The sequence below is a fragment of the Microtus pennsylvanicus genome, chromosome 6 (assembly GCF_037038515.1).
Source record: "Microtus pennsylvanicus isolate mMicPen1 chromosome 6, mMicPen1.hap1, whole genome shotgun sequence".
In the NCBI taxonomy this organism is placed as follows: Eukaryota; Metazoa; Chordata; class Mammalia; order Rodentia; family Cricetidae; genus Microtus; species Microtus pennsylvanicus.
Window position 1 is genome coordinate 73,825,090 of NC_134584.1, and position 13,949 is coordinate 73,839,038.

Sequence of the window (13,949 nt, forward strand, 5' to 3'; positions counted from 1 at the left end):
TTTCTATTGTAGATACATAACCATACAGTGTAGGGGGAGGGTAAATCTATATGTTGTTACAACAAAAATGCATGATAAAGTTTAAATCTATTCTATATTAAGTCTAAACATTACTTTAACTGACAAAATACTTCTTAAATTGTTATATATATATGTATATATATATATATATATATATATAGTGCAATTATATTTCATAATACATCCACTCAGTGTGTATGGGTGGGTTTGTGTTCAGGTTCAGCAAATCATCAGTATTCAACACCTCTATATAGGTTAATGAGAAGGGACTGTATTTATATAACCTAAAATTTTGCTTTTACTTTTGACAGACATGTATTAGAGATTTAGACATTAGCAGAAAATAGTCTTTGCATTGTATGCATATTTTCCATAACTATTCCTTAAAATTACATCAATCATTTTCCCAGAAATGCTTCAATAAATTGCTGCTAGTGAGGGGAAAAAATTCCCTCGACATATAATAATCAAAACACAAAACATACAGAATAAAGAAAGAATATTAAGAGCTACAAAGAGAAAAGATCAAGTAACATATTAAACCTATCAGAATTACACTCAAATTCAAAATGGAAACCATGAAAGCCAGAAGGTTCTGGATAGATATGCTGCAGACACTAAGAGACAATGGATGCAAGCCAAGACTACTATATCCAGCAAAGCTTTCATTCACCATTGATAAAAATAACAGGATATTCCATGACAAAAACAGATTTAAACAATACATATCCACAAAATCAGTCTTACAGAAAGTACTAGAAGGAAAACCCCAACCCAAGGAAGCTAACTGCGCACACAAAAACACAGGCATCTGATTTACCCCCCCCCCCCCACCATCACAATCCAAAGAAGGAAAGACACAGACACTACTACTGAAAAATAACCGGAGTTAACAATCACTGGTCATTAATATCACTTAATTATCAATGGACTCAGTTCACCTATAAAAAGACACAGGCTAAGAGAATGGATATGAAAACAGGATCCAGCCTTCTGCTGTATACAAGAAACACACCTCAACCTCAAGACAGACACTACCGCAGAGTAAAGGATTAGGAAAAGGTTTTCTAACCAAAAGGATCTAAGAAACAAGTGGGTGTAGCTATCCTAATTCTAACAAAATTTCAAACTAAATCATTCAGAAGAGATGGAGAACACTTTATTCTCATAACAGGAACAATTCATCAAGATGCAGACTCAATCCTGAACATCCATGCCCCTAATACAAGAGCACCCATACATGTAAAAGAAACATTACTAAAACTTAAATCACACATCAAGCCCACAACACGTGTTATCAGATCACTAAGAATTAAGGTTAACATTTAATAACAATACTATTCTCAGAAAGCCTACAAATTTATGGAAACTGAACAATGAACTACTGAACCAACCCTGGGTCAAGGAAGAAATAAAGAAAGAAATTAAAGACTTCCCTGAATTCAACAAAAATGATGGCACAACATATCCAAACCTATGAAAGCAGTGCTAAGAGGAAAGTTCACAGCACTAAGTACCCACATAAAGAAAATGGAGAAAGCTCACATTAGAGACTTAACAGCACACCTGAAAGCTCTAGCGCAAAAAGCAGCAGACTTACCCAGGAGGAATTGAGGACAGGAAATAATCAAAGCAATGATATGGCAGAAGTTTTATTAATGGACACTGACATTTGAGTTTCATACAACATCCATGTGTCACAAAGTGGATTATTTTGTTCCCACACATAGCATTCTAAATATGCAAAGCATATCTAGGTTTTAGGCCACAAAATTGTGCAATTTTGGTCAACCGCTGTTGCAGGCAGGCAGAGACAGGAAATTGGAAATTGACTTGGTGCATAGTGGTACATGTTTTTACGGTGTGCTTTCCTGAACATATCAGCTTAACTCTGGGATTCATAAAGATCGGTTCTGTTTCCTATTTCTTTTGCATCAGGACCAGGAAATAGTAGAGTCAATCTCAACCAGGCTGGGTTTAATAAACATGGGTTCAATAAGCACAGCCTTCCTTGGTAGAACAGTCATGCGGGATAAAAGACGGAATATTCATCTTGAATATTCCTCTCAGTCTTTGCTGAGATTCCCTTTACTTGAAGCAATCTCTCAGGACCCCAAAAACCAACTCAGTGTCTGCCAACCCATTTTGATTCAAATATATCTGACCCACTGTGGTGAGATGCAGACGTGGAGGGAGGGATCAGGGCGACAAGGACTACTATTTAAGTCTAATGGTGGATGACGGAATAGCTCAGAGTGAGACTGACAGACAAGACGCTGATCTTCCTCAGTTTATGAAGTCACAGGCATTTTAAGTCGGGTTCTGGGAGCCATACAAAGCACAGAAAAATGGCCTGAGTTCAACAGCATAGATAGAAATGCCTTCTGCTGGTTCCTTTCTGTAGAATCTATAGGGTTTTCCCACTTAGAAATTATAACTGTTTGTAATTCCATATCTTTCTTGACAGTCTTGGCATGGTTTTTCTTTTCACTTAAGTGTCCCCTGAGCACTACAAGGTGAGGATACTGTGTACTGCTAATTATCAATACATCTCTGATGAATAAGTATTCACAAATTCAAGCAGCTATGATGCCCAAGAGCCCACTTACAGCAAAAGAGGACTGTGTTAGTTACTTTCTACCACTGTGATAAAACGCAACTGACCAAGGAAACTTATAGATGAAGGGGTTTATTTGGCTTAGGGTTCCAGAGGAGTTAAGAGTCTGTCCAGGTAGGGAAACATGGCAGGAAGCCGCAGGCATGGGGGCAGTAACTATATGTTGAGCTCAAATCTTGACCCACAATCCTAAAGCAGAGAGAAAGAACTGAGGATGGTTCAAGTTTTTTTTAAATATTAATTTTATTTTTTAAATTTTATTTTATATTCCATTCACAGTTCTTCCCCACAGCCCTCCTCCAAACCTCCTCCACCAGCCCAAAGCTGGTCTCTTAGTGACACACTTCCTACAGCAAGGCCATACCTCTTTTTTTTTTTTAAATATTTATTTATTTGCTTATTATGTATACAGTATTCTTCCTGCAGGCCTCATTACAGATGGTTGTGAGCCACCATGTGGTTGCTGGGAATTGAACTCAGGACCTTTGGAAGAGCAGGCAATGCTCTTAACCGCTGAGCCATCTCTCCAGCCCCCAAGGCCATACCTCTTAAACCTGCTCAAACAGCACCACTAACAGGGGACCAAATATTCAAACAGCTAAGCCTATGGTGAGCAAGTTCCAGGATAGCCAAGGGTTACAACACAGAGAAACCCTGTCTCAAACAACAACAACAACAAAAGAAAACAAAAAAAGAATCCATAGTTATCTAACCCAGTTTACTAAGGAATGGGGTTGGACAAATTCCCAGAGCTACATAATCGCTCTACCAACTATTGCTATGAACTGACAGCCTAAGAGCTTATAAGGAAAGCTTAGGCCCTTGGTCCCGTCATTTACCTTCTCTGCTAACCTGTGAAACCAATTAACCTCATGGAGCCTTCATAAATTCCTCTGTAAAATGGGGATTGAATGAGCTAATGCACATGAAAACACGCATCAAGTCTGAGATTAGTGCCATGAACTTGGAAGGCCCCAAAGAAATCAGATGCCTCATCCCATCATAAATTCATCTCTCTGATCTGTGAAAAACAGGCATCAAATGAATGCTGACAGATATTCTCCATGGAAGGGAGCTTCTGGATCACACCATTTTTTCTTAGTGCTCATTGCCCTGTGTCTGGGTGCTCAGTCACAGCTCTTGTTCTTGATAACGCTGGCATCAAGGAGCTTTCCTGACTTTGCATGGGTCAGTAGGGTAAGGCAGCAATGTTTTCAGGAAAGGTCATGCTTTTGTTTCTGCTCCTGTAGGTCAATCGAAATGCTGAGCCAGATATAGCTACTCATGGCTAGCATAGGCTCTGTTTTCCCTGGCCTTAGATTCATGACCCTTAAACTTCAGAGGCTTAGACTTTATTGTCAGAGAACATCTCTCTGAGCTAAAGAAGTTGAAGCTGGCTTTTTATTAATAGTTTCTCTGCAAAAAAATACTTCTTCTTTTGAAATATAGACCATATGCCCAACATAGACAGCAAACAAAAATATTATATTTACATATAATATATCCATTTAGTTGAGAAGTGGTATAAAATTAAATTTTTTCATTATATTTGATAAAATTTTATACCACTTCTCAATTAATACCAGCTAGGGGAAAAATAAATTGTAGCGAGCAGCATGGAGCCACACCTGATAATCAGCTCCTAATATTGGCTGGGGCCTGATAACGCAATGATTATCAGCTGCCTGCATATGCGTGAACCTATGGGCAGTGCCCACCTGGCAGTTCGGGGTTGGCAGCCCATGCCTACTTAAGGGCTGGGAGAGGTTTGCCCGGAGAGAGAGAGAAGAGAGAGAGGAGAGAGAGAGGAAGGAGAGAGAGAGGAAGGAGAGAGAGAGGAAGGAGAGAGAGAGGAAGGAGAGAGAGAAAGTGGCCAGGTGGCTTCAAGGCCAACCAGCGCTGAGGGTCTGAGAAGCTGCAAACACCCGGGACCTGCCTCAGGGCATAGAATCGCAGCAAGGGATAAGATCTGTAGGCCTGAACCTCTGTCCCAGCCCAGGGCAACCAGCCAGGACCAGGGTCAGGGCCGGCAGCTCAGCCCTGCCACGCCTCCACCTTACAGCTTGGTGGGGAAGTGGGGTCTCTGCCTCTCCCCTGTCACTGCGAAGTAGCCAGAGAGATTGACAACGCCCCAATTCCCTAAAACATGGTGTAAGTGGGGTCCCTTCAGTGGTTGCAGAGCAGCCTGCTTTCCTGAGTTCCGCGCCACTCCATGCACCAGTTTGGAGAAGGCAGCTGGAGCAGAGCTTTGCTAGGTGGCTGTGGTGGAAGACACATTGCCTCAGCCCAGTTGGTGCCTAGCCTGGCGGATGCCACAGCAGTGTCAAGAGTATCAGCAAACGCAACAAGTGCTGGAGCTGAGACAAGCTGGAGCACAGACCTCACAGGGCTGCGTGAGAACGCAGCCTAGCCGCGGGGCAAGGAAAAGACAATGGCAGTTTAAGGCTCTGCACACAGCTGAAGAGTCTGCTACAGAGCAAATTTAAATCAAGAGATGGCCCTATTGTAGGAGCAGCTATCTTTTAGGTAATTGGTTTGGTGAATTCGAACAACAACTGGAAAAGTTGCAGGTGGCGATGGTGACTGCAGATTCCACACGCATGGATACCAGCCTGGCAGAACTATCTTCCTGGATCACTCCATGGATCATCTGAAGGTGGGAGTAGGAGCCCTAACAGGCTTAATGGTGCTTGCCTCCCTGGTATGCCTATGGTGTATTTATCACATAAGGGTTTCACAGCATCGCAATGCAGTTATGATCATTCAGGCCTTCACAGTCATTGAAGCAGGACAGTCCCCTCAAGCTTGGTTGTAAGCATACATCAACCTCAAGAAGAGCAAGTCTGATTGCATGTGGGTTGGTGTCTAACTCCCACCTCTGTAAAAAAAGGCACCGGACTGGTCTAGTGTTCTCTGAGTGGATGACACCTGGACAAACACTAGTACATGTTCCATTTTTAACAGAGATCCTACCTATACTCTTGCCTGATGCTTTACAAAACAAAAGGGGGAACTGTAGCGAGCAGCATGGAGCCACACCTGATAATCAGCTCCTAATATTGGCTGGGGCCTGATAACGCAATGATTATCAGCTGCCTGCATATGCGTGAACCTATGGGCAGTGCCCACTTGGCAGTTCGGGGTTGGCAGCCCATCCCTACTTAAGGGCTGGGAGAGGTTTGCCCGGAGAGAGAGAAGAGAGAGAGGAAGGAGAGAGAGGGAGAGAAAGAAAGTGAATAAAGTCCTGGAATAAACTGCAGTGAGAAGAGCTCTGGTGTGTTGCGCGTCATCCTTGCGGGTTGAGGGTGGACGCGACAATAAATTATCATCAAATGGAAAAACAATGCAGTATTAGAAAGAAAGATAACGCTTCATGTTATCTAAATAAATACAGAAGGATACATACTATTTCATTTTTAAATAAATAGAGCATATTAGAAGAAGACACAGATACTGATGGAGCAGACAACTGCCTACATGGAAAAATCAAAATTCGAATGATCAAAAAACTGTAGGCAACTTTGTTAGGCATGTGAGGGCCAGAAGGATTTCACAGTTCAGTGTTTACCAACAGGATTCCAGAAAGGGACAAAGTATGACTTGTGGTGTTAATTGATTCCCATGGTGTGACTATTCCCACCTCCATAGATTCTGAGCTACCAATACAATGTGACCAAAGATGGGAAGATTGCTAGTCCACTTTATTAGGTTTTTTTGTTTGCTTTATTTTGTATGTGTGTGTGTGTGTGTGTGTGTGTGTGTGTGTGTGTGTGTTGGAGTCAAGTATGGATGATTCTCAATGAGTAGAATTTCTTCCATGCATGATGAATACATTCTAGGAGTCTGCTGTACAACATATTGCTTGTGGTTAATAACCCACCAGCACAAAACAAAGTGTGCCATTTGGTTATAACAAAATGTAGCTCGGGAATGCTGCTGCTATGCAATTGCAAGTATATGGGTAACATGTTGCTAATCAAGGATTTGGGGACTCATGACTCTCTTGCAGATATAGAAAACAGGGTGCTGCTTATGTCATGCAGCTTCATGGCAACTTTATCCTCTCACTTTTGTTCCTCAGCATTTTCAGGAGGTATATTGTTTCTCTATCAGGGAGGTATTGATTACAGTCTGAATGTGTTTATCTCCAAACTCGAAAATTGAAACTCTAATCACCAAAATGGTCACTGAGGTCTTTGGGAGGTGGTCAGGGTGTAAACAAGATATAGAAAAATTCCTTCACCCCCCCCACTTAAAAAAAAACAAGAAGGAAACAGCCAGAAAATGCCAAGACAAGAATCAGACAGCAGCCCCTGGCTAGGTGTTGAATCTGCCTGAATCTGACATCCTGGTCTCTGAATAAAGTGAAATACATCCTTATTGCTCATGGTATTACTACAACAGTATGAATGCACCAGGGCAACATTAGTATTCCTAACTCACAGTGGAGAACAGGGTATAAAGAAGTGGTCTGGTTACTTTCTGTCAGGCTGTACAAGGATAAAGGCAGAAGAAGCCTGGAGGATGGGATAGTACCTGTGTACTGTAGGCCCACAAATGCTATCATGCCGCTGTACCTGAGACAGGAGGCCCAGCTCAGATGGAGGAATCTTTCTTTTGCATTTTGTTTTTTCTTGCTTCAACTTTCTGTTCAGCAGGTGGCAGCCTGATGTGGGATTCCTCTCTGTATACTATGTTTCATTACCATTGGTTAATAAAGAAGCTGTTAGGCCTATGGCAGGACAGAATATAGGTAAGCAGGAAAAGTAAACTGAATGCAAGGAGAAAGAAGGCAGAGCAAGGCAGACACCATGTAGCTGCCAAAGGAGAAAGATGCCAGAACCTTACTGGCAAGCCACTGCTTCATAGTAATACACAGACTAATAGAAATGGATTAATTTATGACATAAGAACTAGCTAATATGCTTGAACCATTGGCCAATGTTGTAATCAATATAGTTTTTGTGTGATTGTTCAGGTCTGGGTGGCTGGGGAAAGAAAAAGGTTTCTGATTACAGTAGCCTTGTGATCTACTTAGCCAAACGAGGAAAACATCAGACTCTGAAGCCAAAATTTTTCAGAATATGAGATCATGCATGTAACATGAACGGGTCCTGTTTGTTGGGGTTTCTGTCCCGCCTGATACCCCACAACTGTTTAGCCCCAAAGAAAATCACACATAGGTCTCCATAAATTATAAGCTGATTGGCCCATAAGCTCTAGCCTTTCACTAGCTAACTCTCACGTCTTGATTAACCCATTTTTTCTGATCTATGTTAGCCATGTGGCTCAGTACCTTTTTTCAGTGGGGCAGATCACATCCTGCTGCTTGGGTGGTCTGGGCAGGAGTGGGAGAAATCAACGTCCTTCTTCCCAGAATTTTCCTGTTCTCATTACATCATTTCTACTTCCTGTCTGGTTTTCCCACCTACATTTGCTGCCTGGCCAATCAGTATTTATTTAAAATATGACTGACAGAATACAGACAATTCTCCTGCACCACATGCATAAGGAAAAATAGTTCAGGAGATAAGAATTACGGCTGTGGGTGGGTTGCACTGAAAGTCAGTATTGACAGAGGTTTCTGTCCCGCCTGGTGAATTATAGGCTGGTTTTCTTTGTTTTATGTCTAAAAGCCACTTATGAGTGAGTACATATGATATTTGTCTTTCTGGGTCTGAGTTACCTCACTCAATATGATGTCTTCTAGATCCATCCATTTGCCTGCAAATCTCAGACCTTCTCTAGCTAACATGTCCTTCATCTAGGGACAACAAAACTTCCCCTTGGATCCTTTGTGATGTTGCCAAATAAATCTCTGTTGAGCTTGAATATGCTCCTTAATGTCCTCTCAAGTCTGCCTTGCCTTTCCCAAACTCTCATCCAAGTGTTTTCATCCCCCCTCCTTTGCTGCTGTTTGCTTTTTAAGATAGTCAGCCATCCATCACCATATGAACAGAAGTGAGATGAATTTTAATGGGCCTGTCAAACCTGTTTTATGAATGCTGAGTGAATGGCATCTTCTTGCACCCAGGAGATGATACATGGACAGAGTAGTTGAGAATGTTCTTTTTCTGTGCCAAGGATATGGAAGGTGCCCTTAAATCCACCTGAACACTTACTGGCAATAGTTCTGTTCTGGGACTGCCTAGTCATCTCATCTACAGTTGTCCCAGCTCCATGATACATGAGCAGGAGAACGAGTTATAACAATCACCAGTAACTATAGCACTCGGGACAGCAATGCTGAGGCAAGGGCATTGCTGCCAAGTTTGAGGTCATCCTCAGCTACACAGGGAGTTCTGGGCCAGTCAGGCTACCGTGCCTCAAACATCTTCAAGATGAAGAAAGATGAGGTGGAAGGAATATTTCCCCAAATCTCTTAAGGACCTCTGTGCCTTGTGAAAGTCAATTGGAAAGAAACGCAAACAGAGATGAAGTGGAAGCCTAGCTGGACCTTTCAAGGGGAAGGTTTCCATTAGAAGATAACCCTAGGAATCAACCAACATTGAGAAAAACACAGCTGAGCTGCATGGGAATGGGTCTGGTGGGAAGTAGGGGCATTTGAGGAGTGTAGCTAAATAGTACTGTAATGAATCTGTCCCGTCTTTTTAAGAGACAAGCCATGCCCACTCCTCCCCAAAGAGGCAGCTTCTGCCTTGCTCCATTCTATCCCTACTTCCACCCTTTCCCTTCTTCCCTGCCTCCCTGCCTCCTTCCCTTCCTGCCTCCCTCCTCTCTCTACCTCTATGCTCTTCTCCCTTTCCCCTCCATAACCCACTAAATAAATAAATAAATAAACAAACAAACAAACAAATAAATAAATAAATAAATATCCAACCCCACCTTGCGTGGCATGCCTATCCAAGTCTTTGTCTCTTACCGGCCACGTGGCTCCCTGCCCAGGATCAACCACCTTCGGAGACCTGCAGCATAGTCTTGTGTGTCATCCCTGCCTAGGACTGGCTACTTTCAGGACCCCTACCTGCTGCCTGCCCTGACTCGGGGACCTGCAGCATGGTCTCATGGTCTGCTTCCCGCTGTAGCCACTTGGGATCCCGCAGCATTTTATTTTACCATTACACGTATTACCTTGACAGTTAGTTAGACTGGTTCTGACAGAGAAATGGAGCCAAACCAAGCCCCCAAGATGTTCTGGCTTACAGGTACTTACAGTGACACCCTCACAAAGTTGCCCAGATTCTGACCAAAGATTATCAAGCTTCTGGGTCTAAAAACTATGAGCTCACAATGTTGAGTATGCTTTGTAAAAATACAAGACAGGCCTAAGAGGCAGATTCTGCAGCTCAAACAGTCATGTTCTGTTTTTGGAGATATTAAGAGCCAAATAAAGTTGAGAAATTGGTATAGTTACTAAAATAGGTGTTATTTCCTTTTAATTATAGAACTAAATGCTAAGCTTTACCAGACAGTGGGGAAAGGTGCATACTTGTATAAAAATAGAATGATTAATTATTTTTCCCTAACTTTGGTGCTTAAGAAACTGTGATAAGCAGCTGATTAGTTATGTCCCCACCATTTCCTGAATTAAGTGATGAAATGCACAGCAGGACAGAGACTAGAATGAACTGAGTACCTACTCTACGACTGGCATCAGGCTGGGTTCTTAATAAGTTTCTTCCAAAGCAAGTAGTCTTCACAAGATGAGGGTACTGACCTGACAAGGCAGAAAACTAAGCTGATCGAGTTGAGTGACCAAGCCTTGAGTGACTCAAGTCGAGTTGAGTTACGACTCAGTGGTCAAGCTGTGGTTCCAACCCAAATGTGTTGGAGCTTACCAATAGCATCCACAAGATACCTTACTAGAGGAGCCTCATGAGAGACTGGAGACGGCTGGGATTTAGAGTGATTAGTTACACAGTAGAGTTTTCAATTTCTCTAAGAGTTGGATAACTCATCTGCTGATGTGTGGCACACTCACTGGTCATAAAAAAAAGTCCTCATTGGGAAAGCCATGTCATCTTGATGATAAATAAATTCTTTTATAATGATTACTTGGTGTCATTTGCTGATTGAAAGAGACTTGTCACATATCACAGGGCTTTTCCCTTTAATGACCTTTCAAGGGAAAACTCACTGTCTCAACATACTAATACAAATTGAAGGTGGTTAAGACACTTGTCTATTATCATGCTATGAGGAAATATATATAAGAGAAGGAGGAACTTGCCATCCTTGCCATAGCAATTTTCCATGGTTCTAGACTTTTCTTCTCCTTGCAAATCTAGATTGGTGATAAGTGCTTTAGTTTAATGAAGATAACCATGACTTGATACTGCATCTTCAATGTGCCGTAGTTTACCTCTACATGAGAATTTTTATTAGCAAAGGTCTTGAGGAACAGGAAGTCTGCACGACAGGCATCACCTGAAACCTCCCTTTTGCATTAAAAAATACAGAGGTATCTATGTCTCTTTGAAAGCCTAGACATTAATGAAAAGATGGCTGTTTTTGCTTTATCTAGATACATGATACCTTCTCATTGGCCTACTGTGAAATCATACACAGTCCAATCTCAAATGCATTAAGAAAACAGTGTTCATTGATCCGGGGGACATTGCTCAATCAACAAAGTGCTTGCCATGCAACTTTGAGGATCTGAGTTAGGCACACTGTATCCATGTAAAAAAAGCCATGTGTGTGGGGGTTTGTATGTGTGTGTATTTGCACGTGTGTCCACATACTTGTATTCTCAAGTCTGTGGAGGCAGACAGGCAGATTCTTATGGCTTGCAGACCAGGCAGTCAAACCTAATCATTGAGTCTTAGGTCATGATAAGAAACTCTGCCTCAAAAAACAAGGTGAAAGACATAGGAGATTGCTTTTTGGCCTCTATACATATGAATCTGGGAGCATGTATGTGCACACACACACACATACAGGGAGGTGTCTCATTGTTCTTGCTGGAAGAGAGACAATATATCCTATTCATTATAGAAGGGTTTTGGATATTCTGCTTCAGAAACATCCCAAAGGCTCCTTACAGTGCAATATTGACCCCTCCACAGACCCACTAGACTCCTTAAGGACAGAGCCCAGTATACTTAAGAGTATTTGAATCACATATGTATGCAATGTCAGGATATTAAGGACAGTCTGGGATACATAGTAAATTCTATGCTGGCCTGGGCTCTGTCACAAAATTTAAAACCAAATACAAACAAAAAGTATTTGGTCATAAAGTGTTTCAAGTTTGAGGTAGCAAGGTCAGTAGCTAACCTTACAGGCTTCCTTAATTAGGGTTGCACTCTTGAAATATCTAAGCATCAATTTTCTCTAGTACAGAAAAATATAGCATCAGGATCCTATGATGCTAATCCAAGCTAGCATCTACTTCAATGTCAAACTAACAAGTACCGGGTATGAAGAAGTGCTGTCTTGCCATTATTGGAATTCAGAAGTACTTCCATTCATACTATTCTGGTCATCATATCTTCAGTTTCCCATTCCAGACTTTCTCAGAGAGTCCTCAGATTCCTCTACTATTTAGCAGTATATTCATCCATTCCCTGAAGCCATGGACTGCATCTATGTTACTTATAATTCAGATATATGTTGAATAAAGAATGGCTGCACAAGTAACTATTAATAACAGAGAAACAAGAAACAAAGAGAAATTCCAAGATTGGTGGTAGTGACAAAGTAGAAAATAATATGTGACTTTAGAGATGATATTTGAGGAATGCAGTACCCAGAACTAACAATTTTCAAATATGTCTGCCTTTTCTTCTGACACTCGCTAGGCTATATATGTACCTTTTAGTGATAAGAATAATCAGAGAAAATATGAGCTCCTGCTGTTTTCCCAGCCTATACATGGAAGACTGCAGTAAGATAAATACTGATACGTATTGCAAGTGCAGACCCCTGAATATCCAAGCTGCACATACAATATACAAGACAATATCTGTTCAATTAAGAAACTAAATATTGAATTTATTGCTAGAGACTGATCTCTAATTTATATCAATAGATAAAGACATTACATGTCAAATTGATAAAGAACTCAATGGGAGATCAGCATTAAAGCCAGCAGAGAGGCTTTCTGGAAAGACCGCACCATACTTCCACAGCTCAACTGCTTCTTGCTTGCAGCATGACATAGAGTAATAACTGAAAGTGCCACCTGTGCATGTCCTATGCTCTGATGAAACAGGAAACTGCATGTCCTCCTCCACATTGCTACACATCCCCTCTCTTTTAGGAAGGGACAATGAGTCTAAACATCACTCTCTGTTGTCCCCCGTTTACATTGCCCTTATGATTTACCTGTGTTGTAGCCCCTTCCAAGGGCTGGCCATGGACGGTGATTTTTCCAGAGATTTCCAAGATACCAGTCACTCTGGTTCTCTACCAAGCCCAGGACCTGTTGGCCTGTAAAACACAGAGAATACAGATGTCTTAGAAGCAGCAGCACAGGCATCTATGGCTGGAGAGTACCAGACACAATGAATAATTATGCAGACCCACCTTTTCATAATAACAGCTCACATTCACTGGGAACTTTCATTAAGTGCTAGGTCCTGACCCAAGTGTTTAACTTGCATAAACATATTTCATTCTGACAATTAGGCAGCTGCTTTTATTATCTCCATTTTACAAAGACACAGCTTCCAAAATGGTTAATTATCTTGTCCAAGGTCATCTGTTTCTGATAATGCCATAGTCTCCAACCATCCATCCATCCACCCAAACATCTGTCCATCTATCCATGCATACAAAGATGTGTTTCATTCCCTAAATCATGGGACATGAGTTATATCTTTATGACCTCACATACTAATCTTCAAGCATTCCAATATGATGTTTTCTTTTATATATTAATTTATTGGATTTCTGCATTTTTTTAAATTAAAGAATAAGGAATTATCCTTGTTTCATGAGAGGAGAGTCCATAGTCAAGAGCCAGCTTGTCACAGTGCTTCTGTTGTTACTGCTTCCAAAATGCACCCATCTATGTATTGTCGGAGGCTGCTTGTTTGTTTCCTAGCCGCCCAGACCCAAAATAATTACATAGAAACTGTATTATTACAATATTGCTTGGCCTATTAGCTCACATTTCTTATTTTCTAGCTCTTATATCTTAAATTAACCCATTTCTATTAATCTTTGTATTGCTATCTGGTTGTAGTCTACTGGTAAGTTTCCGTCTGGTGTCCAGCATCTTTCTCCTGTGGTGGCTATATATGGCTTCTCCCTGACTCTGCCTACTCTATATATCTTTGCCAGCCTAATTATATTCTGTTAAGCCATTGGCCAAAAGCAGCCTCTTTATTAACCAATGGCAGTA

The 13,949-nt window shown here is 41.4% G+C and overlaps 1 protein-coding gene across 7 annotated transcripts in view; it reads right to left on the bottom strand.

Moving 5' to 3' along the window:
- Large1 (LARGE xylosyl- and glucuronyltransferase 1) overlaps window positions 1–13,949 on the bottom strand; it is a 464,139-nt gene that overhangs the window by 86,990 nt on the left and 363,200 nt on the right. For all 7 annotated transcript variants that reach the window (XM_075976475.1, XM_075976470.1, XM_075976476.1 and 4 more), the window contains one exon: window positions 12,929–13,033. In XM_075976475.1, coding sequence (XP_075832590.1) covers window positions 12,929–13,033 — 105 coding nt within the window. The remainder of the gene's footprint in view (window positions 1–12,928; window positions 13,034–13,949) is intronic.